Below are 25,519 nucleotides of genomic sequence, written 5' to 3'. Positions count from 1 at the left end.
TTCAAGTGAGCTGAGCTCAAGAACTGAGAGTTTGATATGTTTCAAGCATGAAGGCTTTTACAATCTTGAAGAACAAGAACAGAAAAGGAAACAAAACAGATCTCTGAGATACATATTTGAGGATTTGAGTAAGATTGTGTACACATTCTATAGATTTCTATAGATTATGATGCCAATAAGCTCATTACAATGCTAAATTCCATTTTGATGGCTATGTTTGAAGTTGCAGAGATGAAGATGGCATCCAAGGTTGAAAATGGCAGTAAAGTTTTGCGCCGCGGGCTATGATCTTGTAGGTGCCCTACTTTTGAGTGTCATCAACAGTTTTTGCCTCTCGCCTTCGACCTCTGCAAACTGCAGACTGAGTTGAGAGAATCGGCTTTGCGTCTGTTTGAGCTCGGTTTCGACAGTGGCGTATCGAGTTTTCGACTCCAGCATCTCCTTTATCAGTTCGTTGATGTCCCTGAAGCTCTGGAACACTGCTGCCTCATTGTTGTGCTGTTTCAGGAATGAGCTGCGCACCATTCAAAAAAGAAACAATCAAAAAACAAAAAAGGAATTCAATTTGCAAAGAACTCTTCCAATTTGTCTTGCAATGTTTAAAGATCATGAAGTCCAGGTCATACCAAGTCTGTTAGCTTCAGCTGTGATGGATCTGTCGAACTAAAGTAGAAACTGAGTGCAAGGATTAATTAGACAAACCAAATTTACAGTTAAGTCTTGTGTCAGATTATTTTATATTTTATAATCTTAAATTGTTAGACTATGTTTATTATGTTGTGTTTTGTTTTGTGGCATCTTCTCCTCCAAGTTTCCCTGAAAGGGTTAAAAGTGTCACTCACCACTCAACATATTGAAGGGGATGTATTCAATCATGGATTAACAGGGATTTGTTCTATTTCCTTGCAAATTGCATAAATTAGTAGTGAGATCAGAGAGTTTGCCTTATGCATGTTATATTACCTAACTGAAGTTTTGAAAAATGAGAGAGGAGTTTTCACTAGGAAAGAAACTTGGGAATAGAGTGGAACAGAGAGTAAACATCAGTGACAAAAAGTGATTTAAAGAATACCTTTGTATGTGGAAATCTAATATCTTTTTTGATTGTAATGCTTCTGCAAACTCAAGTTCCAAGGCTAGTACTCTTTCCAATGATTTGCCACTTTCCGGAAATTCCTTGAATGAAGGATAAATGCTTCCCAGCTGCTCATTTGCCTAACCAGGTGAAGCTCCAAAATTGACATATGGCCAAAGAAGAATTATACTATCATTCAACTTGTTAGATGATCAATATAGATCATACATACCATGTCAAGTTGTGACAAATCTCTCTCTAAATTCTGTAGGGATGGCAAAAATTGATGATCTTCTAAAGGAATTAGTGACGAGAAATTTTCATTTCTTAGCTTTTCCAACTGCAAAAGTTCAACAAGTTAGAAGAAACCAGTGGCTTTAGATTGACATTAACAATGCTGATCATTAAACATGAAGGGGGCCTAATTCTACATTGCCGATGCACAATGACTGCAGTATACTGTCAGGGAAATGACCACCAACGATAAAGCATTTGCTACCATTTAGTACCTTCCAAGTTGTGAATGTTATTGAATTTCATAAATTTACCTCCTTTTGAAGCATGCCTATGCCAGAGATCAATTTCTGCTGCTCTTTGAAGTGCTCCTCAATGTCAACTATATCTGTTATATCATCTGCAAATTTGGCTTGTTGGTCAAGTGCACCTTCACTATCCTGAAAGACATGTGAAAAACTAACAGAACTTCCATGAAATTTAGGTGGTCAAAGAAATTTCTCAACGTATCTGCAGAAAAGAACACAATGTGTACCTTAAAAGGACACTACTGCTGAAATATATCAAAAAAGAAATAAATAGAGTTACCTTAGAAGCTGTTGAATTCAGAGGGAGATATGAGTGCGACCTCTCATCAACAACAGTTGGCAGCACAACTTCAATGTCCGCGTTCTTTGAAGAATTTGCAAAATTCACAGTTGAAGCATCTATTTCCAAATTAGTATCTCTGTAATTTAGCAATTCTTGGAAGACTGATGAGAATTCAAAGTTACCATCTTGCATAATTTGCTCAATTGACGTTATGGCAGGGAAATCAGAATCGCTGTCTCCTTCATGATTAACAGATCCATCTAAGGCCAAATTCTCGAACAACCTCTTTACCAAGTCAAGCTCAACTCTAGCATTTGTTCTTTCTTCGTTGCACTCTTTCAAGGAATCTTCAAGCTTTAGCTTTTCTTCGTTGCATTTATTCAAGGAATTTTCAAGCTTTAGGCTCTCTTCCTTGCAACACTTAAGATTCAAAACAGTGCACTCCAGTTCATTGGTTATTCTATCAAAAGCTTTGGCTAATTCTTTTCTATCAGTCAGAACTGTATCTAGCTCACACTCCAAATTTGAGATTTTCTCTGACAATTCTTCAATCTTTTTCACTAGGGAAACCTCAGTTTTCTTTTTGCTCTCAACTTCATAAAGAGCATTTTGCAATTTCAATAGCATTTCTTCTGCATACTTCTTGGTGACAAACAACTGATTTTTCAGCTCCTGGAACTTGGACTCATACTGTTCCTTAATTAAAGCAATTCTCAGTGATTCCTGTGATGATCTCTGGTTCGCCTTTTTTTGTCGAGCCTGAAGACACTCCGCCTCTGCTTTATCTTTGAGTTCCCTTAGATGGTTGGACAGGTTCTTATATTCTTCTGCTTTCAGTATCTGTTCTGAGAGTTTACAACTAAGCTCATTGTTGTCCGCCTGTAAGGCTCTCAGCTGATACTCACTTTCCTCAAGTGATGATATTTTTCTTTGTTGTTCATCTAGTTTAGATTTCAGTACCATATTTGTAACTTCTAATGCATCCCTAGATGACCTTAAGTTGCACACTTCTTCCTCATAACAGATCACAATGTTTTTCAGCTGACAAATCTCATCTTCATATTTCTTCATTTGGCAATCAGTGTCAGCTTCCATAGTTGCAGCTCTAACTTTCATATCTTCAAGTTCTGTATTGTTTTTGTTTATAAAATCAATAAGGCCCTCTTTCTCCTGTATAATAATATCATAATCAGATTGTAGTGATTGAAGAACAATCGATAACTTTGCATTTCCATCTATTAATTGTGACTTTTCCTCAACAAGTGTATCAAGTGAAGCAATAAGATCTTCATTGTTTAAGGTCATCTTCTCAAGTTTTCTTTCTACTGTGTTAAGTTGTGCAAAGAAATCCTGCGTCCTGTCACAGGAATGACTTCTGATAAATGTAACTTTAATTTCAGAGGCTAGTGAAGTCTCAAGGAGTTCCACCAATTGATTGCCCACATCCATAACTTGGGATTTTAAGGATGCATTCTGACTCTCTAAACTTCTTTGGTTTTCTTCGCTCTTCATTAGTTGATGCTTATACCCAGTGTTTGTTCTTTCTAACTCTAAAATCATATCTTGCAGATACATGGCTTCAGTTTTTCCTTCATATAAAGATAACAACTCACGTTCTTTTTCCTCCAACTGAGCTGAAAGGCTTTTAACTACATTATCAAGTTCTTCCCTCATTCTTTTCTCTGTCTGCATCTCTCTCTGGATGAGTTGCAGATTTTCTTTCAACCTGAAAATCTCATTTCCCATTTGGGTGGAGACCCCATTCATTGACTGTATAGACATCAACAAAGTCCTCTTCTCTTCCATACAATGAGTAAGACTGATCTGAGTTTTTTCAAGATCCTCCTTAACACTTTCTAGTAGAATTAGATGGTTAACTAGATCCTTGTTCTCTTCAATAGCTTGCTGCAAGTTCATTTCTAAGGTTGTCAATTTCGATGACAATTCTTTATTTCTCAATTCAGTTCTCTCTTCAGCATCTGAACTGATCTTAAGCTTCTCAAAGGCATTTTGTAGCTCCACTTGAAGCTTTTCAACTAGCAAATTAGACATTAATAGCTTTTCAGTTACCACATCTATATCAGATTCAAACTTCTGCTTCATATTTTCATATTTTAGCTCTGTGTCGTTTTGAGAGCTCCGAAAAAATTCTCTCTCTTCCTTTATATTTATATTCTCCTTATGTAACTCAAGTACCTTCTTTGTTGCTTCTTGCTGGAACTGTTCCAGACTTGTAAAAACTGACAAATAGTTTCCAGATTCCAATTGATGTGATACAGAGATTCCATCAAGAACAAAACAATCTATTTGCTCATTGCAAGACATCATACAAGCATATAAATGCCCCAACTGTTCTTGAATATTTGCAAGACAAGTTTGCATTTTGTCATTTTCAGAAGACTTCTTGTCAAATTCTTCCTTCTGTAATTTGAAATCTGAATTCATCGATCTCATTTCAGTTTCAAGACATTTTTTCTGTTGAATTTCGTTGTTCAACAGATTTTTGAACTTGTCCCTTTCTTCGATACATGTGTTGTACATTTTTTCATAAGCTTTAAATTCCACAAACATCTTCTCATATTCTGCAACTTTTTCACTAAGAATAGTACTTTCATAAGAGATATTTTGGAGTTTTGCTTCCAGCATCTGGTTCTTCAGTGTTAGATCGTCACATCTAGAGACACATTTGGCTTTATCATCCATCAATATTTTTGAATACTCAACTGCTTTATGCATCCTAAGCACATAACCATCCTTCGTCTCTGTTGTGTGTTGTAGCTCTTGTGCAAGTTCAAACTCTTTTTCTTTCATATGCTTGACACCACCATTTACATCATGCAATGCCCCAAGTAAAACATCTGAGAAAACTTTTAAATTCAAATTAAGCAAATACATTTCCAAAACTTCAGCTTCAGTATCAACAAGAAGCACTTTGAACCTCTGAAGCGATTTCCTCAGCTCCTGTAAACCATCTGCATCAGTCATGTGTTCTCTGTCTACTTCAGCATATAGACTCTTCCTGTGAATACCTAGCATAGCATCATCCACTGACAATCTAGAAGGGAATTCATCTATGTGTGTCTCAGCGGATACATCAGCAGCAAGGTTGTTGTTTACCTGAGTAAAATTAGGAGCATGCTGTCTAGTCTTATATAAACCAAATCCATCTACATGTACATCTGCCTTACTTTGCAGCTGCATGAAGGGCGCTCCACTATATTCACAGGAAACAGATGTGGATATCCCATTAAGTGGAGAATTTTTGTGATTGGTTTCATGAAGTCCATTGTTTGTCTGAACTCCTGAAATGTTCAACTGATAGTTTTCCTGGTTGATTCTAGTCAATATGTCATCCTTGATGTTATATATCCTTGCCTCATCTGACCCTTCATCATCATAGTGCTTATCATCATCAGGAAAAGTTTGCTTTACAAGGTTTTCATTTGTCTCATACATAGACAAAACTTGGAAAGATAGTAAGTGAAGGTCCTTCTGCAAGCGCTCAACTGCTATAGAATAGTTCCAGCGAACCCTATTTAATGCAGTTTCTGAAGCAAAAGCCCTTCTCTCAAGTTCTTTATTTTGAGATTCTAAGTTGTTCCTATCTTCAGAAAAAGCCATAAACTGTTCATTCATCTCTTGGTGCAATTTTTCAATCTGGTTTTGAAGAAGAGATGTTGAGTACAGACAGGAGGAGTGTTCATTTCTGAGACTTTCCAGTTCCTTGATTGTTTGCTTCTGGCTTTCTTCCGATTCTAACATTAATGATTCATAGTAGCAATGCATCTGCTCCAATTTTTTGATAAGATTTTCTTTTTCGACTGTTGAATCCTCTAGTTTTGTTAAAAGGTCAAACCTCTCATCCCCTCTCAAACTTGGCATTTCAAAATCTTTCATAAGTGTGGCCTTTAGATATGTGTTATTTTCATAAGATCTCTTGAGACCCTTTGCTTGGATAATATCCTCTTTAAGATCACAAATGAAACATCCAAGAAGGTCAAAATCAGAACCCAGTAAATCAAAATCATTTCCATGATACCCTAAACGAGTCTTATTCTGAATTTCCCGGGCCTTTCCCTCGATAAGCAGTAGACTCTCAAGCCATTTGACCTGCAAATCATGGTACATGTAGTGGGTTTCTGCAGCAGTAAAGTCACCCTGAGGCTTACCATCAACTAAATCATCTTCACAGTTCTTGTTAGACAAAAAGGGACTACAAGCGCTCCTGTCAAGATTTTGGAGCATAGCTTTGGAAGATTGTAAGACTTCAAGATCATCTCTGAACTGAGCACACTCTGATTTTAACAAGGACACTTCCCGACTCAATTGCTCTCCTGAAGCTAGCTCAAGCAAAAGTTGTTCAGATAAGTTTTTTGTTTCTGCACCTAATTCATCTGTAATTCGCTGCAACGACCTTGCTTCCAACTTAAGCTGCAAAAATGCTGACTCTGCAACCACCAATCTTACTCTCAATCTATCGTTCTCTCCATATGCTGTAGTTAGATCATTATCAACAGAATAGTTCGAACCCCATCCATGTGTCCATTCCTTCCTCTCCTGTGTAGAAAGCTGACTGACACTGGCCTCATTCCCAGGTAAATCAGCAGAAGTGGTACTGAAGTTATCTACTTCATGCATGCCTCGAAGATCATTCTTTTCAGCATTTAAGCTTTCTGATGTGAAAGATGAACCATCCACCTTACCAGGTGAATCTTCATACTCTTCATTTGATTCTCCCACTTGTTCAAGTAAAGGGAATCTCATGCTATCTTGTTTAAACTTAACTGTCTGATTAACCTATCCAAGATATGAATAATAAAACATTTAACAATTCATCAATCACAATTAGATAAATAGTTCCAATAAAAAGACAAGCAAAGAAGATGTAATACAATTGTCTGAAATAATTTACCATGAGTGACAGAAATATCAACAATTATCCTTCAACAAGAAATTTCAGGATATTAAAGCCAATATAGGCTTACAGAGGAAAATTTGGTCTTCCTGAAAAAAATACTCATCAACTTCTATCATTCTCCATTTTTTGAATAATGACTGGCAAGTTTTTGCAAACAGTTGGATAGTTGCTCAGATTTGGGTATAACCTTATTGATGAAGCCTGGTGGACCATGAATGCCATTGGTGTAAAGATAACCATGGATGTTTAACAAAAAATTCTAGGCCAAGGATGTTGAGCTTAAAGATATCAAAGGGTGTTCTATTGATAGTTACCAAAAAGTAGACATGCAGTTGGTTTAGAAAATCTTTAAGACCAGAAGAATCAAGTTGACATGATAATCTAGATGTTTGAAGATGTTTCTATCTCATGCAAAACTTTGAGAACTAGAAAAGGGTACAAGACAATGAAGGAATAGATGCACTCAGCAGATAATGATGATTTAGATGGTGATGGTGACAAAGACAAGGATTTTAGGTCCACAAACTTCACAATGTGTCAGCAGATTATCAGGCTGGATTATAGAACTAACTAGTAAAGCAGTCTTCCAGTGGTTCACTCCATACAGACTGGTCCGTACCAAAACTGGGGTCACATTACCCATACAAAGATAAGGCCTCTTGGATGAAACTTAAATAAAACTATGTACTTCTGCCAATTAAGATAGAAAAATCCATATAAACATGCAAAAGATGGACCAGAAGGGTACCCAAGCCTTTCAATTGAGCAGTCCTGACACTACCTTAACTTCCATACTAGCATTTTATAATGGATTGGCGGAGTTAACACTTAAATATGAAGCATTAAGAGTCAATACACAACCAGAAATTGGTACGTGCATGAGATGGTTGTTGAACCTCATGATGAATTTATTTGCAAAGGAAATTTTGCTACAGTTGTGACCTATACATATCAGTCACAAAAACTGACGTACAGTGAAAACTAGAAGAACTGATAAAAAAAATGCAGTCGTCAAGGAAGTTCCTCAAGGGAAAAAAAAGTTAAGATAAATAGGTAAAAAATGTTATTTGCAAAAACTTGGCGATGTGTGCAAGATGTGTACCAGTTTGACTGTAACTATCAATTTAGTACATGAATTGCTAAAGGTGGCAACAACCAGTATTAGCTTAATAGTTAATCTAAGAGCAGGTTTAAAGATAATTGAATGAATGGTATTTCTTTTCCTTTTGAATGGATAAAGTACAACAAGGCTGTTCAACAAGAGAGCCTATAGTATATATGTATTAAGATATTCCTAGATGCATTTTTTTACATACTGTTGAAAGACTGGATAAAAATGCAACATATTATACTTACTGGCTCGTAAAAGCAGATAAACAACTAGATGCATATTACTGAATGTAGTCTGTAACTCTGTATATACTGATAATGACTGAAATTTCTAGTTGATGTCTCAGAAAAAGTAGCCACTGCATGAATCTTGCAGAATTCCTCCAAATCATGACATCAATGTGAGAAATGGAAGGCATAACAAAATAATTAAAGGCAGCCAACAACAATACTACTTAAAATATAATACTCAACCTTTTCTGCTACTTCATCAATTATCTCTGACGATGCAGCTTCAGTGTCAACAGGATAATTTTTATTGCCGGATGTCATCTGAATCCCCCTTACACTCAGTTCCCTTTGCTGCGCAAATTCTCTAAATAGCAATGCAACAAGTGAGAGGAGTTATAGATGCTACAAAAGAGAAAAACAGCTCTCATTAAGTAGCACCTGAAGCCAGTTTTGGACGTAAGAAGTTGAACTGTGATCTGGAACATACCCCAAGAGACAAAAAGATAAAAGAAACATTACAATGCAGAAAAATAAAATAAAAATAAATGAATCTAATGAAAACAACAAACCAGGATGACTGAATAACCTAGGATTGGCTATATGGAGAAGTAAAGATATTATTTTATTTTTGTAGTGTATTATAATGTACTATTTATCTTTGAGGAGAACCCCATTTCAGCATCAAGGTGGCTTTGATCCCAAATTACATCAAGGCCCTTACCAACTACATTAGTTGGCAGTCTGGCAACTTCAATATTATGAGTTCTTGGGTCTTCCAAACCACTTGAACCTAAATGCTTAATTAATCTCTCTAAATACCATCTATTGGTCCTTTCTTGAACACCATACGATTTTTCTGCATTTTATACTCCAAGCTGATAGATGTAATCCTTGTGTGATGAGAATTTTCTTTATTCAATTTCTTCTATTAACACTATAAATCCACTGAACATCCTTATCTCATCTGTTGTACACTTTCTTCTTTCACCGATGATGGTTCCAACCTACAATTCTTGTAACATTTTTCCAAAATTTAAATTTCCATAGCTCCACAAAAAATTGTAACTTCAATAGCGCCATTTTAATTCTTCTAGAACAGCATATCTAAATTACCTAAAATATTTACTAAATTTCTCCATTGCTTTTAACTTAGTATTAGATTTCCCCCTTGCTTCTATTTAGTACTTAACCTAAAGCCTTTAGTTTTTCTCTGATATTGTCTTGATAATTCATTAGCATTGATCTGAATATAAGCATTTAATTGGTTGAGTATGCATTAATATATTTTGCAGCAAAATTGTCAAGGTAAATGAAAAAGTATATATTAGAATCGCCTCTGTCATCCCCTCCCAGTATTCCATGCATCTCTGTAAACATATTTCCTGATACCTTTCATTGCTTATTTGTACTTTCACTCTATGCCAGTCATGATGGTATTGCTGATTTAGTACTGTGCAGAAAATATCTGAACTTGGCTAAAAATTGCATAAACTCTTGGTACTGATCTCAGAATAGTATGCAAATGTTCTGGTTTGATTATTTGAAGTAAAATTAACTCAAGAATAAAAATTTCTTTGTGTCTAATCATGGTACTCATGTAATGATTATCTTACTAATATGCAATATAGTAAAATTTTCCTTTCCCCAAACTCTAGTGTCAAAGACTTAAACCAATTAATACTGAAAATATGCACCAAGAGAATGCACAAATTTTGCTCTTTGAAAAATTTCTAGCTCTAGCATAAATGGCTAGTTTACTTGGATGGATAATAGGAGAGAAAAGATGAGAGAGAGAGAGAGAATACAAGAGAAAAAAAAAATTGGATCAACATTTTTCATGTGGAAAACTTGTACCATAATATTGCAATGCAGACCGTACTATAAATTTGTCTAACAATGATAATCTAAGTTTATACTTCTTACCTCCATCAGATTCAGCATGTCAAGAAGTTATAACCCCTAAAGTTTGAATATTCCTCCTCCAAGAATCAACAAAGAATCCAGTATGCCTCATATAAAGCTATCAAAAATATTCTAAATTGGGAAGATTTACTCAAAATAAATAGATAACGCATGTCTAAGTGTAAAAGACCATTGCTAGATATCATCTTCTGGGCTATCAATTTAATATTTTCCTTGGAAGTGCTGATTCACAATGATTTCAAGAGTGCACTCATTTTGGGCTTAAATTTGATAATAATAACACACCAGATAGTACAGAATCAATCAAATATGTGCAAGAATTTTTTTCTAAAAAAAATATGTTGAAAAATTAAATATAAAACACTCACATGTAAAATTGTTCCAAAATCACAATTAGTAAGAGGCAATGAAACAGATGAAGGTTTCAGTGCATCTGCAAATTCTGCTAGGTTGATATTAACTTCTCCAAGAAAACTTGACCTGGAAGACCCCTGAGAAATACATTCCAGAAAGCAAATGAATAAAGCACAGCTGCATACCTCATATTGCATGTAGCAGTTGAAAAAGTAAGTGATCAAGTAATAGGAACATCCAGAAGCAAGCATGTCTAATTTTGTGATTCTAGCAGCTAAAAAAAGTAAAAATTAAAAAGAACTACATACCGTAGCCACCAAAAGCTTGTACAGCTTCTCATCATAAGTTTTTGTCTTTGCATCCTGGAGAAGTCTTGTAGTTTCATAGATTGGATCTGGCCACTTGCAGATCCCATTTCTGACACTAACTTTATTTGTTTTTGCAGTTGTTTTGCCTGTGTCGATGGGGATAAAAGATATGAACAACTTGTCCCACCCTTGTTGTGGAATCTGAAACAAGCACAGGTAATTCTCTTAAATCTTAAGTTTCTAAAAAAAGATGTCTATTAAGTTACCTGAACATGCTCATTATACTTGCCTCATATGTTATAAAATTGTCAGAGTGAGTATATTGCTATAAATGTCAGCACTAATATCAGGTGAAACAGAATATAACTAACTTATTAGCCTTAGAATGCATTTGGTTTTCAATCATTAGATATTCTACAACTGACATCAAACTAAAATGGAAAGAAGTTTCAATACAATGAGTTGAACAATATTTACACAATATAACAATTTAGTGAGGTTGCAAAGCCTATAATTTGTTCAATAACTTATGAGCATTTACCTGATAAAGAGGAAAAGGGATATTGTTAATAAATTGACCACAATTTCTCTAGAAAGTTAGATACACTAAAAACAATGTACAAAACAATGAATGATTTTTTCTGTTATATTCATTCTCCTTTAGATTTGATCATAAGGTAACAAATTCCTTTGGAGTTGAAAGAGAGACGATCAGGGAGAAATCTTAAATGTTGTATGGTGTCATTACATACCATTGCAACATCTGATTACAAGGAAAGAAAATAAGCTTAACATAGCTGTTTCTTTTACCAGGATGAAGCTCCAACAGGAATTCTAGTAGCAAATTAATGATGCAGAAACCAGCACGAACTGTGCTAACACTTATAGAAAATTAATAATGTGGTTGTACATCACCATAGTCTGCTATATTGTGAGGAGTGCTACCATATAAAGCTTTAGGAAGCAAATCTCCTTAAGCAAAGAATCAACAAAAGAAAAGGGAATGCAAAACAGGATAAAGATAAAGTATCATCATATGAAAATAAGCATATGCAAAAGTGTGAAATCAAAGAGCTGATAAAGTTCAGATTAAAAAAATGATAAAATTTCATGCGACCAGCTAGTTAATTCACTGAAAGAAACAATAAAGGAAGACCAAGGGGAAGACAGAGCGTTGGTGAAGAATATTAATGTAATTCCAGCTTTGGTCACGTACTTGTGTTGCATGAAACTGTAGGCGGAAGACAACTTTCACTTTTGTCTTTTCAATCTTCCACTTAGGAATCCTTGACATTGTTCCTGAATCAGCTAAATATCAGGTGAAAAAAATCACCTTTCTTCTTCGAGTTAATTGCCCATCTGAATTAATGCTTCTGAGACCACGAACTGCATCCCTTTTAGGCAAGCATTAATGCAATAAGAAAAAGCTCATCCGCTTTGTTATTGAACACTACATGAATATAATCTGAAAATTGAACGAAATTACGAGGTGGATCTAACTGAACAGTCAAAATACAACTCTTTCAAGAGAATTGCGAAAATATAACAGTTAGCACGAATCAGAAACAACCCAAAGAAACCCAGACTAACATCTAGAGAAACACGGTATATTCTTTCCAAATGACACATTTTCATATCCAACGACTCCGATCTCGGAGCGATCCAGTGATTATCGAGAAATCCACGTGACATTGAAATAAAAACGATAAAGATACTCGGAACGCAATCGCGCAAGACTTCAACAGGGGAGAAAGATCTCCATCACAGATCAGAAACTTTTCACCGGCAAAGCACAAAATGCGAGCCTTTGAAACACATGTACGCCAAAATAATTCAATAATAAAGAACCACGACCCGGAGACCGGTCGATCAACATGTAAAGCCCGATCTTTTTCCTGGAACAGACCCAGCTGCTCCAGTTTTATCCAACCATAAACCTAAGCTTCGAGAAAACACAGGCATAAGCAGAGCAAGGAAATGGAAGAGTGCGCGCGTACGTGGGGGCAGACAGAAAGAGAACAAAGAGCAAGACGCCTGCACCTAACCTCGGATCTGGTGCTCGACGAGCAAGCGAGAACAGAGGAGACTGTCGCCGGAGAGACTCCGATGCCGATGGCGCGATGTTGCCTCCGGTAACGGGCGATCGAGGAATTCCGTGGGATCGCAATGCAGCTACGCAGCTCGATCGATTAGGGCTCGATCGAACTCACCAAATCCCAGTGGAAGAGAGAGAGAGAGAGAGACGGGGTTTATATAGAGAAAGGGACGTCGCGCCAAATCTTTGAGGTTGTCTTTTCGACGATTAAGAGTATTAATCATCCAATTAATGAAGTAATAGAATATTAAATAGCTAAATAATAAATAAAAACTTTATCATGTCTTAGATATATTAACGATCTCATGATCATTTATAAAAAATAAATCAAAAAATTATAATTGACTACGACGAAACAGACTTAATTCAAATCTACCCCAAACACGCTTCTTCGAAGTTCTGATGGAAACTTTATCATTTGTCAAAGCTAGAAAGGGAAATTTCTATTCCACCTACTACAATATTATAATTCATATTTTGTTTTAAAATACCTTTTAAATTTTAAAATCACAATACTCTCAAAATATTTAATAATTTTACTAAAATTGTTAGATTTAAAGAAAAATTTTATTTAACCCCTTTAAAGAAAATTTTAAATTTAAGCAGGCAACCTTTTCTTAGTTTGCCTACGGAATAAATCTTTAAATTTATCTATTGCTTAAATATTTTTTAAAATTTAAAAAGCCTCATCATTTAGTTCTTAATCCCCAGCATTAATTCCAACGAAATAGATCTCTTAATTAACTAAATAAGACTTGTTTTCCCATCATCTTAAAGCCCACGTGGCATCGAGAACGACGGCCATGGCATCTGGGCCCCAGCGTCCACCGCTGGGAGTATAAGCGGGCCCGACCCCGGGTATTCTGCACGGGCCGGGCCCACGAAAATTATCCATTAAACTGAAAAATCAAACCGGACCGGAGTGACAACCCCGGTCCGGTCTGTTTATCTACAAGCTATGGCAAGTCAAACTGCGACTGATTTACCAGAACTCAAACCTTTCCTTCATCGTTATCACAGTTTATAATCACAGACAAGATTGATCCAAAACATAGTGACAAATTAAGGAACAAACAAGAGAGATTACACCTACTTCAATAGTAGAAATTACAACAGATGATAGATACATTGCAATCTGTTATCATATTCTTCAAAGTACAAAAAGATAAAAAATAATTAGAAAGCCACTAATTAACTAAGTAAAACCAGTCAGATATAAGATGAGTTATAAATGCATTTGACTAAAATCTAGAAATTGCACCAACAAAACAAGTAACTCACCTGGTTGATTTGTCTGATTTCAGATACCTGTATAGACTTGAGCACCAATAAGAAAGACACAGCAAATAAGTGATATCTAGCATCTATTAAAATTTTAAATGCATGTATGTGCCATGATATCTACATGAATGATATGTGTGAACTAATGGATATGCCCTAACACAACTTTATTATGTCCTCTCTCATAAATCTCCTAGATATGGTACATGGAGAAAGGTAAGCTGATAATCTAATCACACAAAATAAATGGTAGCAGTGGAAGCAAAACTAAATGTTGAAATAGGACATCAATAAGGTACAGTTCAGTAGCTAAAAGGTACCAATTCTCAGAAATAACATCTAAAATTTAGGCATACTACTCGGTGATCACCGTCAGAGGAGAGTGGAGTTTCAATATACAAACAGTCAAAAGTAATCCTTAAAACAATGCTTGATAGGAGGGGCTTCAAGCTTAGGCCAATGGTTATGCAGTGATGTTCTGGTATAAAGAAAGGGGCGGGTAGGAGACAACGGTGACATCTTTGTAGGTGGGAGATAAAATATCTCAGACTTGTACATCTGGTCGTCTGGTCTAGGCTCGAGGCTTCATATATAGGCGGGCTCCGGGCTTCTCGGACCTAAACTGTTTTAATAGGACAGCAAGGCAACCAAGGTGAAAAAGGTTAGCTGCATTAGAAGTCTATTATAGGTTTTTAGGACCGTCAAAGAGAGTAACAAAGCTCCCAAAGTATGTTGGAAACCTGGTAAAAGATGTTCTACCTGTCTGTCCTACTCACTGAAGTTTTAATAATCATGATGTTTCCCGTGGGAATATCTGTTAGGACCAGATAACCTGGTAAAACAAGCTAATGATTAAGGCAATGAGAGTAATTTTCTGTCAAAGAATATTAAAAATTGCAAAGACACTGAACAATTGCTATTTGTTAGTAATAAGCATGCTAAAAAAATAGGCTATCTAAAGCATCCTTGGAATGGAGGTAAAAACATGGCCACAGAAAGGTCTAGAACTATCAGATGTCAACATTGGCAACTGATGCGTAAGTCATAGTCGCAAGAGTATTGCATAACTAGGAATTGATTCTCAAGTTTAGTAACATAAGGTTTTGCAATACAAGTATAAATATAACATGCACGTCCATGGAAGGCGATTACTTTCATATGCTATACCTTGGTTTTCTAAGAAGAAAAAGGAAAAAAGAAACAAGATAAAGCTTGGATTCAGGTTTCGAAATCATATGGAAACAGGATTCTAACTGGCAGAAAAAATGTATTGAAAATCTTACATGTACTGCAATCTGCAAGCTTTGAAGAAACTTAAACTATAAATAGATAAAATCAATGTTGTTGACCACCAAATAATGAAAAATTATACTGTTAATTTCTGAAACCTACATAGTCCAGAAAACTCAAGCCATTTGCATTTTACCATATTCTATTATACTGGAAGTGCAACTACAGAAAGTGCAAACCCTACCATATTCTATTATACTGGGTAGGCCATTGTAAGAAAACCAGAAAGGATTCAAGTTTGACAAGGAAATTGTGTTTAGCCTTTTGCATTTTATCTTTTATGTTCACAATCTACATTTGAAATTTAAATGCTAGGTTTCTGACGTTGCTTACTACACCAGATTGAAACAGCAACCCCCAAATACGAATCATATGATCTGACATAAGAATTAATAGTGTATTTGTTACTGATATTTCCTTTCTATTTTTTCACTGAACTACCAGTATATATCTAGGACAATAAGCAATATACCTTATTTCATTACAATAGGGCACAAACTTTACTTCCTTTGCATCCTTAACCTTCATAAATTTGTCAAAAGAGTTTTGCTTGTTTGGTTTCAGAAAATTTTCTAAAAACTCCTCATCTTTTATTTTTTAAAAAATTAAAAGATAAATAAAATACATACTTTAAATTGATTATTTTTACATTTAAATTTAATATTGATGAAAGGTGTGATAAATATTTATTTTTTAATTTTTAATATCTTTACTTTATTTTCTGAATATAGAAAATTTTGGTTACAGAAGAAAAATTCTAGAGTAGACCTTAGGCAGAAATCATTAACTCACAACTGTTATAAATAAACAATCGAAGAGAAACTAGAAAATTTATTTCTTTTCGAACTTTCAATAGATCATCAACTTTTTACTCATCTAAATTATAACTTCAAAATTATTAATTGCTGTGGTCCAAACACAATTAGATGGAGTGATGCTAAATAAAAATATTGTTCAAATTTTCAACGATCCTAAATGACTAAATTAGTATTCTAATTTCATGCCCTTCCCAATGTATGATTCCTTGAAAAGCATTACCGGTAACATTTAAAGACTGCAAATAAATTTAGAAAACAAACCATATGTTCTGAAGGAAAATAAAACATTACCCACTGCTACCGTGACGGGAAGAGTATCCATCATATGAAGTGTAGTTGCTACCACCACCCTAAAAGGTAGTTACAAATAATTAATGGAATTTCAACCAGCTAACATGCAAATGCTGACTAACCAAAAGACTAAGAGAATATAGATAGAGATAACTATTCTAACTTCAGACATTTAGATATTTCAGGGGGAAAACATACCTGAGAACCACCATAGTCTCCATAAGCATCAGAGGGCAGCAAATCACGGGAAGTACCATATCCTCCGGAATATGAAAACCCACGGCCATGCACCTTACTATCCCTGCCTCCAAAATATTTGGACCCATCATAAGCATCAGCAGGGAAACGATGGTGAGGAGCAGAAGAAGCATGTGCAGATAATGTGTTGTCTCTTTCAAACAAATTGGCTTTCAGACGAGTTGTCACATGAACAAGAGCATTTCTTGCAACGTCAATCTCTCCAGTAATCTGTACAAAATAATAAATGCAGAAAAGCAAAACATATTTGGTGTCAAGACTTGCTTAATCAAAAAAAATAAAGCCAGCAGGTTGTGTGACTTACCTGAACCATCTCATCATCTTCAGAAGCAACTTTTGGAACATTTTCTTTTGAAAGCACCCGTATATTTGCTCGTGTCGTCCTCCTCATCTCAGAGATGATTGATCCTGCTTTACCAATCAAGCAACCAATCTGCGATGTGGATACCAGAAGGCGAGTGGTATATGAAGGTTCAGCAGATTCTTTTTCACTACACCGGGGCTGCAAGCGGACTGCAGCATCTATTGCAGGAGAGATTGGATCATCGACGAACTAAAATATAAATATCAGGAGAAAGTAATAAGCATAAGTGAAGTAAAAGAAAACTACATAAGTATATGCAAACAAGTTACTGCATGCATGCAAGGGACTGAAGTTGTTTGACCTCTTTAGCAGAAATTGTGATTATGCAGTCATCTTCAGCAGAGTTACTATCTACTTTAACAGATGCTCCGGATTCCTGCCTTATCTGGTTAATGATAACACCATTTTTTCCTATTACACCTCCAATATTTGCAGAAGGACAGAGGAGACGTAAGCTGAACTCCTTTGCAGCACCTTCATCTCTAGCAGGTGGGTAAAGCCAGTCTACTGTTGCTTCTCCTTTATAACCTCTATAAGAACCTACCAAAGGGCCAATACCAATTACTGGGCCTGCAGTGCTTGAGACTCCAAACTGATTTGTACCAGGGAACGCTGAGGGTGAAGTGGCAAAAAGAAGGTGGTGTGACCGAGATGGATTATCATGGAGACGAGATGAAACTTGAAAAAGAGCCTTCTTCACAACTGATGCTTCTCCATTAATCTGTTTCCAAACAAGATAGAAGTACAATGAGCTTAATCTTTAACTAAAATTCACCTCATATAAAGTAATAGATTCTTAAAACAATAGCATCTCATCACATTGGCACAGGAGAAGACATTTCTATGGTAGTTGGCCAATGCAGCAAAAGCACACGACAAGAGTTTACAACTATAGCATTTGAAGGTGGGACTGGCATATGAAAACTAGTACGCATTTGACAAACCAACATCTACTTGTATCACACATAGAAAAGCTCTATGATATAGTAACAAAAAATAGTGATAGAGTAACAAAAAATAGTCCAAATTATCATTCTTAGTTAAAGTAGTATACTACATGTTAGGCAACAATGCCAATGCCATGACTAAATGCTTTCAAACAGATGGCATATTACAAAAGATGAGATGATTGGAATACCTGGAGTAGTTCATCACCACTAATGGCACAAGCTGGGAGACGATCATTCTTAAGAACCCGTACTTGAGCACCAGTGTCACTGCGAATACCTTGAATGATTTGTCCTCCTTTCCCAATGATACTCCCAATCTGATCAGATGGCACAAGTAGTCGAGCAGTAACTTGAGGATTGTCCCCATCATTATCTTCGTCACCCACTACAACATCAGTAACAAGTCGATCATGGACCTTGAAGAGAGCATCTTGTGCAGGACAAACTTTCTCATCAATATCTTCAAGTGTATTGGTTTCTTCCCCTGTGCTAAAAATGGTTATGGCACGCTCATCACAACCACGTACAGTCTCCCCGATTCTAATTTTAGCTTGTGTTTCAGATCTCAATTGCTTCACAATCTCACCACCCCTCCCAATGATGCTTCCTATCTTCTTTCCTGGACACAAATAACGGAAAACACAGTCCTCAGGCCCAGGAAGGTAGGTGTCTCTTTCTTCACCGGGATTTCTTCTCTTGCTTCCTCCATTTTCAGAATGATCAGAGTGAGAATAAAATCTTTTCCCATTGTTGTTTCGACGTCCAGCCATTGCTTTAAAATGTCAGGGTTTTATCTTCTAGAACAAAAGTATCCACTGTAGAACAATATTCGCATTTGGATTAAATAACATGAAAGATATGACAAATCTAATGGCAAACAATTTCCTTTTCTAAAAGCTTTGCATAAAAAGTGCGGATGATGAACAGAAGCAATTCGATCTAATTTTGCAAAATTAACAGGCTATAGAAGTATCTGTAGCACACGGATCGATTTATTCATGCGAACATACGCATATACAACATGAATACCAGAACTCAACCTCTAAGTCATAACCAGCGTATAGCGCTATCATAGAACAAATATTCATTTCTACTGAACTTGAACGAGCGAGATCAATTAGGCAGGAGAAGAACTATGAAGACGAGATCATCGCAGAAAAGAACCTTCGATGAACATCTTCAAGTCGCTAATCTTTAAAAAAAAAAAAAAAAAACCCAAATCCAGAACCGAAGCATACCTTGCTCTGAGGGAATCCTCGGCCCCTGCGGAAACCCTAGCGCGATAGAAAACGAACCGAAGCTTAGCCAAGCTTGGCCCCCGGGCTCGCCTATTTATATATGAAGACAGGTGGCTGCAGGGTGAGAAAAAAAATTAATTAAATGATCTAATTTAAAAATTCGATTGAATTATTTCTGTTATTTTTTAAAAAATAATTAATTCGATTCAATTTTAATTTTAAAATTTTTTATTAATTAAATCGAATAAATCAAATTAATTAAAATAAAAATAATTTTTAAATTTTTAAATTTTTAAATAAGTAAATTTATAAATTCTTAATTAATTAATAAATTTTTTACAATGTTTAAATAATTTAATTATTTTGATTAATTTAGTTAAAAATTAAATTAATAAATTTTTTATCAATTTAATTTATTTTGTTTTTATTTAAAAATTTAATTCAATTAATATAAAAAAATTTAGTATGATTCTATTTTTAATTAATTTAATTTGATTTTATTCGAATACTCAATTTTATTAAGCTGCTTAAGTATCTATTAGTAGCTGTTCACATAATTTAGCCGAAACATCAATTGTAATTAATTACATATACAATATCAAATACACAATGAGCCCGCGACATTGACTAGTCATAGCATTAGAAATCCTGTCTGCTGAATTGAATAAAAGACGAGGATCAAATTCTCGTTCGGGTAATCGAGTCAATTTTTTTTTACAAAAATAAAAAAACATTTTGAATTATAAAAATCATAAAAAATATTTTAAAAAAAATGAAAAAGACACCCGTTAGATATTTTCATCTCCAAAATATTTCTTATTAAACGTGATCGTGCTACAATATTATTTTATTATTTTTTACTTTTAGTAGTACTGTAGTAGTTATAATTAATTATTATAATATATAAAAATTATTCTGTAACTATTATAATTATTTTAAAATGATAATTATATAAAAATTACTAAATAACTATTACAACTATTTTAAAATGATTTAGATTATTTTTAAATATTTTTAACAAATTGATAAAGAATATTATGATATATTAATATTCAAAATTTAGAATTTAGGATAGATTTTTAAGATTTAGATTTTAATCATAATGTTCAAGAACTATTTGGAAGTTACTTTAGTATGTAGAAATTATTTAGTAACTACTATAACATAAAATAATTAACTATTTCAGTATTTAAATTTTAAGATTTAAGATTTAATGATAATGTATAGAAATTACTTGATAACTATTTAAATTTGTAAAAGTTACTTTAATAATTGTTACAATATAAAAAATTAATTATTTTATTAAAATTTTATTTGAAAGCGGTTAGGCCATTTAAAAACAACTTGAGTACAAATAAAGATGGCATTTCATTTTTCAATTAAAGTTAGATGAATATTTTATTTTAAAATTAAATATACGTCTCATCTAATATAAACTATTTAAATTATTCTCACCTGTATTCTTTTATAACAGTTACATTCTAACTTAAATTATATTATATGATGAGTATTATAAAGTCTACATCATTTATTTTATTCATTAAAATATTATTTTAATTATATTATCATTTAAAAAAATAAAAATAAAATTATATAAATTCATCAAGTTAACAATTAACTTCTATACTATGTTTTTACAGAAGTTATATGCTAACTTTTATAGGATTGACCGTGATTAAATAATATCCATTTAAAATGTAATAAGTATTATAAAATTTTTATTAATTATTTTATTTATTAAAATATTATTTAATTAAATTATTATTCAGAGAAATAAAATTAAAATAGTATTAAATTACTATTATAAAACTATCAATTAAAATAATAAATAAATTTTAAATAAGAGAACTGATAAATTAATTAATAATCTCTCATAATATTTAAAAAGATTTAATCATTTCAATTAATTTAATTTTAAATTAAATTAATTAATATTTTATCAATTCAATTTATTTAATTTTTATTTAAAAATTCAATTCGTTGGATTAATTGAAAGAAAATTAATTCGATTCAATATTGATTAATTCAGTTCGATTTAATTTTCACAGAATACTCAACCTACGGGTAATCACAGCCAGAAAAAAATAAGAAATGCAAGAAAATGAAGATAAGAGCTGAAAATTTCCAAAAACTTATCGATAACAATATCGACTCCCTTGATCCTATGGCATGGCCTTCGACTGTGTCATAACATTTGGACTCTTCTCTTGCACATTTTTACTCCCTTGATCCTTTGGCTTAAGAAAATATAACTAACTACTAGCATTTGGAATTTAGTTAATTTAAACACGCCATGCTCAAAACAAGATACCACATTTGCTAGATTACATGCGTTTAGCAAAAGACATGATCATCTTCAGAATGCAAGAGTTTCGCGGAAGACATACTTCGAAAAGAAGACGCGAAGCAAAAGACATGATCATCTTCAGAATGCAAGAGTTTCGCGAAAGACATACTTCGAAAAGAAGACGAGAAGCCAAGAGGTCTAAAGAAAACCACAAGGGTGTTAGATATGTAGTCAGGCTTTGCTTTCAGATTCACTGGTAGCTGTAGTTTCTTCTCCAATTGGCTTGGCTTCCCCAGCATCATCATCATCATCATCTGAAGAAACAACATCAAATTAACAGCAATCTACAACTCAATCACAATCATCACAATTGAATGAATATTTCAAAAACAAGCATCAGAAGATTTATTGTGAGCAAAAATATAAACAAGACAAGGGTGTTATTCAATGGCATTCAATGAGAATATAAACAAAATAGCAAGGATGATAACTAAATTGTTGCTCTTTGCGTGCCAAGCGATAGAAAAACTAACAACCTCCATCCTTATCAGCAGGATGTGCAAACTCGTCATCATCATCATCGTCGTCATCATCACCATCAAGCTCGTCGTCAACCCCACCCATATTCAAGTTCTGCACATGAAAACAAAGATGAGGATCTACAATGAGTATCGATCAACAGCATTCCCTTCGTATTTAGGCAAGATGACCCACCGAGAAGTCCATGCCATCAAAATTCATGCCCTCGACTGCACACACAAACATTAACAAATCAAGAAATGGAAGGAGTTTCAAGAATGAAAATTCAATTGCTCCTGCAGTATACAGTAACAAAATATCAAAAGGAGAAAGTAATCACATTTATTTTCCTTCTCATCTTCTTCATCAATCCACTTGTCCCAATCGACTTTCAAATAGACAGGAGGCTTCCCTCCCTGCTTTAACAGCCTGCTCCACCATTTCTTCTCAGCTTTCTTGATGAGGTAGTTTATGGTCCTCAAGCCAACAGCTTCTTTACTCTCCTGCAATGTTCATGCCAATCTAGGGGCTTGAATAGTGAATTCAAGGTATTACATTTGTAGTCAAACAGATTCTTTTGGTACTTACATCAACATTAACCTTGTCGAACAACTCGAAATCAAGCTCATACGGAATGTTCTCTGCTCCACTAGTTGCAGAGAAGTAGAAACGACCTTCTGGCTGCAATGTGAGCTTAACATCCTTTGCATCCGGCAGTTCAATTGTAAGATAAATTGTGTCGGATCTTTGTGCCCATTTTGTAGATGGATGTCGGCTACAGATGCAGGAAACCAACAAGGCAATCATTCAAAATGGAAACAACAAGGTAATCATTTCCTATATTTAAAAAACAAATTTTGTTTATGCTAGCTATGAAACAAACTCTGGACTTAAACAAGTATAGGCAAATGGCGACCTAAAAAAACAAGACATACTCTGAAATCATGAGAATTAAATTGTAATTTGCTGAATCTAAATCAAGTTTCTTTTTTTTCTCCCAGTAGCTAGACTTCAAGAGACGTACAAAGAAATTGGCAAATTCTATACCAAAAGATTCCAGACGCTCAAATCTGTGCTTCATACGGTTGTTGTGAATGACTCTCGTGACTAAATTCCACAGGAAAAAAAAAACACATTTTTTAAATCCAGGAGTTGAACATGCAAAAAGAAAAACATAGAATCGAAGAGGGAGCACATCCGTTTCTCCGACGCCCACCAGTGTTCAAAATCTAAAACCCTAGCTCAAACCCGATGCTCAAAAATCCCAAAACAACAACAACAATCGAGCAAAGAACCACCGTAAATTAGAAAAATAAGGAGCCGACGGCTTACCTCATCTTCGATATGGAAGTTGGACGAGACCGCGAGAATCGATGAGGAATTTTTCGAAGAGTAAAGCGCAAATTCGAACGATGAATAAAGCGTCGAGACTGAGACAGAGAGAAGGCGTGGGAAAGAGAAGCTTCGGTGGAAACCTAGAGAGTTCTTAAGATCCATCGACGCCGCTTCCTGAGAACGATCTCAACCGTCCATTTATATGGGCTGGGCTGGCTTACAAGCCGTGGGCCGATTTATACTCATCGTTGTCCGTACGGACGAAGAAGGGTAAAGAGCCTTTCTTCCAATTTTTTTATTTTTATTTTATTCTTAAAATATTATATTCTATTCTTATAATTTAATATAAAAAATATATATTTTCTAACTTTATAAATACTTTCTACTATGCAAGTAATAATTAGGGAGGTAAACAAGCCAAATTGCTCATGAACTATTGGAATCTCGATTTGAAAAAATATTTATTTGAGTTTGTTTGATTCAAATCCATAAACCGAACTCGAACCTAATTTTAAATTTAAAAATATTATCAAGCTGAACTTGAGTTTAATAGTTTTGATTCATGAGCTTGCGAATATATTCATTTAAACATTTCGAATAAATATAAATAATTTTAAAATGAGTTATTTTTTAACCGAGCTCGAGTCGTTCGCGAACTATTTAATTTTATTATGAGCCGAATTCGAATTTAAAAATTCAAGTTCGAATCGAACTCGAACCGAACTCGAGCTTAGGAAAAACGAATCGAGCTCGAACCTCTTACTGTTCCTCCTAGTTCGGTTCGATTATACCCTACTACTACTAATAATAATAATTGTGAGGTGGAAAGTGGTTTTATTGGAGTTGGAGGATCATGAATATATACAAATCATAAGAAACTTTGACAAATTGTTGATCGGGATAATGGTCGGGTCCGGATTATGACTTGGAGGATCCCTATCAGTGGGAAATATATACAAATCATAAGAAACTTTTTTTTTTTGACAAACTGTTGTAGGAATGAAGAACTTGATCCTCTCCAATGAACTACGTGAAGAACTTGATATGAAAGGGAATAAAAATGTTAATTTGGAGAACTCGATCTTCAAATGAATCAAGGCTAAATACAGAATTCGATTGTCAAACATCAAACAAGAACTCGTCGTCCCTTAAAGGAGTAACTCTGCACCTCCGTCATGTTCTCTGAATGTTTGATTTTGAACCAGAAGCACCATTTGTTTGCCTTCTTCTCCTCCCCTTTTCTCTGTTTCTGCCTCCCGAACACGGACGAAAGCATTGGACTCTGGTTTAGAAGCTTTTGTTGAAGCTCCGAAATCCTTGTTCTGGCGAATCCATGCTGAGGAGGAGGAGGAAGAGGAGGAGGAACGAAGGAAGATAAGTTGTTGGAATTCGAAGGCAAAGAAGAAGAAGAAGAATCAGCGGAAGAGAGGTTGGAGAGCTTCTCAGTGAGGCAGAGAGGGCACACGCCGAGGGAGCGCCTCCATTCTGGGTGCCTCTCGCACCTGTCTTCCTCCATTTCCATGCAAGGCGCGAGCTTTTCTACCATCGAATCTCTTTATAGATGTTCTCGAGCTTCATTGCTCATTGGCTCCCTCTTCCCCGCTCCAGATCGCGGAAAAAGAGACGCGGCCATGGAAAAAGATGGAGGGATTGAATGCTGGCGAAGGAAGCGATGGGAGGGGCGTTGAATTTTCCATGCAATGTGTCTGCTTGTGAGGAATTTGCTTGGTTTAATTTAAGAAGAGAAGGTGCGGTCAATCTCGAATTCAAAGATGGTAGAAGATTAACTAATTTAAGGTGGAACCTCCGAATTCTACGTGAGTATTCTAATCTCCACCTGCCAATACTTTTTCTGACTGCAAATGGTAGTTCATGATCCGCCTCCGAAGACTCGGACAACCTTCTGATCTTGAACTCGGTAGCACAAATTTGATCGAAAATCGAAGCTTCTGCAGTTTGAATTTCTACTTCTAGAGACCTGCATTGAGATCGAAAGATCTCTGATTGAAACCAGATCAAGTAATGCAGAGAAGAAATTACCGTAGATTG

At 34.9% G+C, this 25,519-nt stretch overlaps 3 protein-coding genes across 4 annotated transcripts; all 3 read right to left on the bottom strand.

Moving 5' to 3' along the window:
• LOC141845209 (uncharacterized) lies at positions 1 to 12,275 on the bottom strand. Of its 2 annotated transcripts, XM_074733263.1 has the most exons (10): positions 11,961 to 12,275; positions 10,745 to 10,945; positions 10,451 to 10,573; positions 8,598 to 8,635; positions 8,403 to 8,523; positions 1,898 to 6,697; positions 1,624 to 1,749; positions 1,308 to 1,415; positions 1,073 to 1,215; positions 1 to 514 (listed from the first exon to the last, which is right to left on the bottom strand). In XM_074733263.1, exons 1-10 carry the CDS (start codon positions 12,036 to 12,038, stop codon positions 283 to 285), a joined length of 5,970 nt encoding a protein of 1,989 aa, XP_074589364.1. In that variant the 5' UTR covers positions 12,039 to 12,275; the 3' UTR covers positions 1 to 282. The 2 variants fall into 2 exon arrangements, with proteins under 2 accessions (XP_074589364.1, XP_074589365.1); XM_074733264.1 differs by lacking the exons at positions 8,598 to 8,635; positions 10,745 to 10,945; positions 11,961 to 12,275 and having other exon boundaries at positions 10,451 to 10,513.
• A 1,689-nt stretch (positions 12,276 to 13,964) lies between these two features.
• On the bottom strand, positions 13,965 to 19,386 carry LOC141845358 (KH domain-containing protein At4g18375-like). The gene is made up of 8 exons (XM_074733423.1): positions 19,330 to 19,386; positions 18,280 to 18,906; positions 17,443 to 17,862; positions 17,082 to 17,330; positions 16,718 to 16,987; positions 16,520 to 16,578; positions 14,880 to 14,952; positions 13,965 to 14,742 (listed from the first exon to the last, which is right to left on the bottom strand). The coding sequence occupies exons 2-7, from the start codon at positions 18,859 to 18,861 to the stop codon at positions 14,904 to 14,906; spliced, it is 1,629 nt and encodes a 542-aa protein (XP_074589524.1). The 5' UTR covers positions 18,862 to 18,906; positions 19,330 to 19,386; the 3' UTR covers positions 13,965 to 14,742; positions 14,880 to 14,903.
• A 2,237-nt stretch (positions 19,387 to 21,623) lies between these two features.
• Positions 21,624 to 23,598, bottom strand: LOC141845160 (co-chaperone protein p23-1-like). Its single transcript, XM_074733209.1, has 6 exons — positions 23,468 to 23,598; positions 22,724 to 22,910; positions 22,476 to 22,638; positions 22,331 to 22,365; positions 22,153 to 22,249; positions 21,624 to 21,930 (listed from the first exon to the last, which is right to left on the bottom strand). Exons 1-6 carry the CDS (start codon positions 23,470 to 23,472, stop codon positions 21,848 to 21,850), a joined length of 570 nt encoding a protein of 189 aa, XP_074589310.1. The 5' UTR covers positions 23,473 to 23,598; the 3' UTR covers positions 21,624 to 21,847.
• Between the last annotated feature and the right edge of the window lie 1,921 nt (positions 23,599 to 25,519).

This window comes from Curcuma longa, chromosome 14 (assembly GCF_044706935.1).
Source record: "Curcuma longa cultivar G26 ecotype Majalengka, Jawa Barat chromosome 14, ITB_CL_G26_1.1, whole genome shotgun sequence".
NCBI classification, from domain to species: Eukaryota; Viridiplantae; Streptophyta; class Magnoliopsida; order Zingiberales; family Zingiberaceae; genus Curcuma; species Curcuma longa.
The sequence above is the reverse complement of the archived record's forward strand: the minus strand, read 5'-3'. Positions and strand labels throughout refer to the sequence as shown.

Coding starts and splice junctions, on each gene's coding strand:
- LOC141845209 (XM_074733263.1), bottom strand. CDS start 12,038: ATGTCAAGGATTCCTAAGTGGAAGATTGAAAAGACAAAAGTGAAAGTT. Junction 10,946..11,960: donor TACAGTTTCATGCAACACAA/GTACGTGACCAA, acceptor TGCTTGTTTCAG/ATTCCACAACAAGGGTGGGA. Junction 6,698..8,402: donor TTGATGAAGTAGCAGAAAAG/GTTGAGTATTAT, acceptor TATCTTGGATAG/GTTAATCAGACAGTTAAGTT.
- LOC141845358 (XM_074733423.1), bottom strand. CDS start 18,861: ATGGCTGGACGTCGAAACAACAATGGGAAAAGATTTTATTCTCACTCT. Junction 16,988..17,081: donor AAGATGATGAGATGGTTCAG/GTAAGTCACACA, acceptor TATTTTGTACAG/ATTACTGGAGAGATTGACGT. Junction 14,953..16,519: donor TCCCGTCACGGTAGCAGTGG/GTAATGTTTTAT, acceptor TTGTTTTACCAG/GTTATCTGGTCCTAACAGAT.
- LOC141845160 (XM_074733209.1), bottom strand. Junction 22,639..22,723: donor TCGACAAGGTTAATGTTGAT/GTAAGTACCAAA, acceptor TGAACATTGCAG/GAGAGTAAAGAAGCTGTTGG. Junction 22,250..22,330: donor TTGATGGCATGGACTTCTCG/GTGGGTCATCTT, acceptor TTTCATGTGCAG/AACTTGAATATGGGTGGGGT.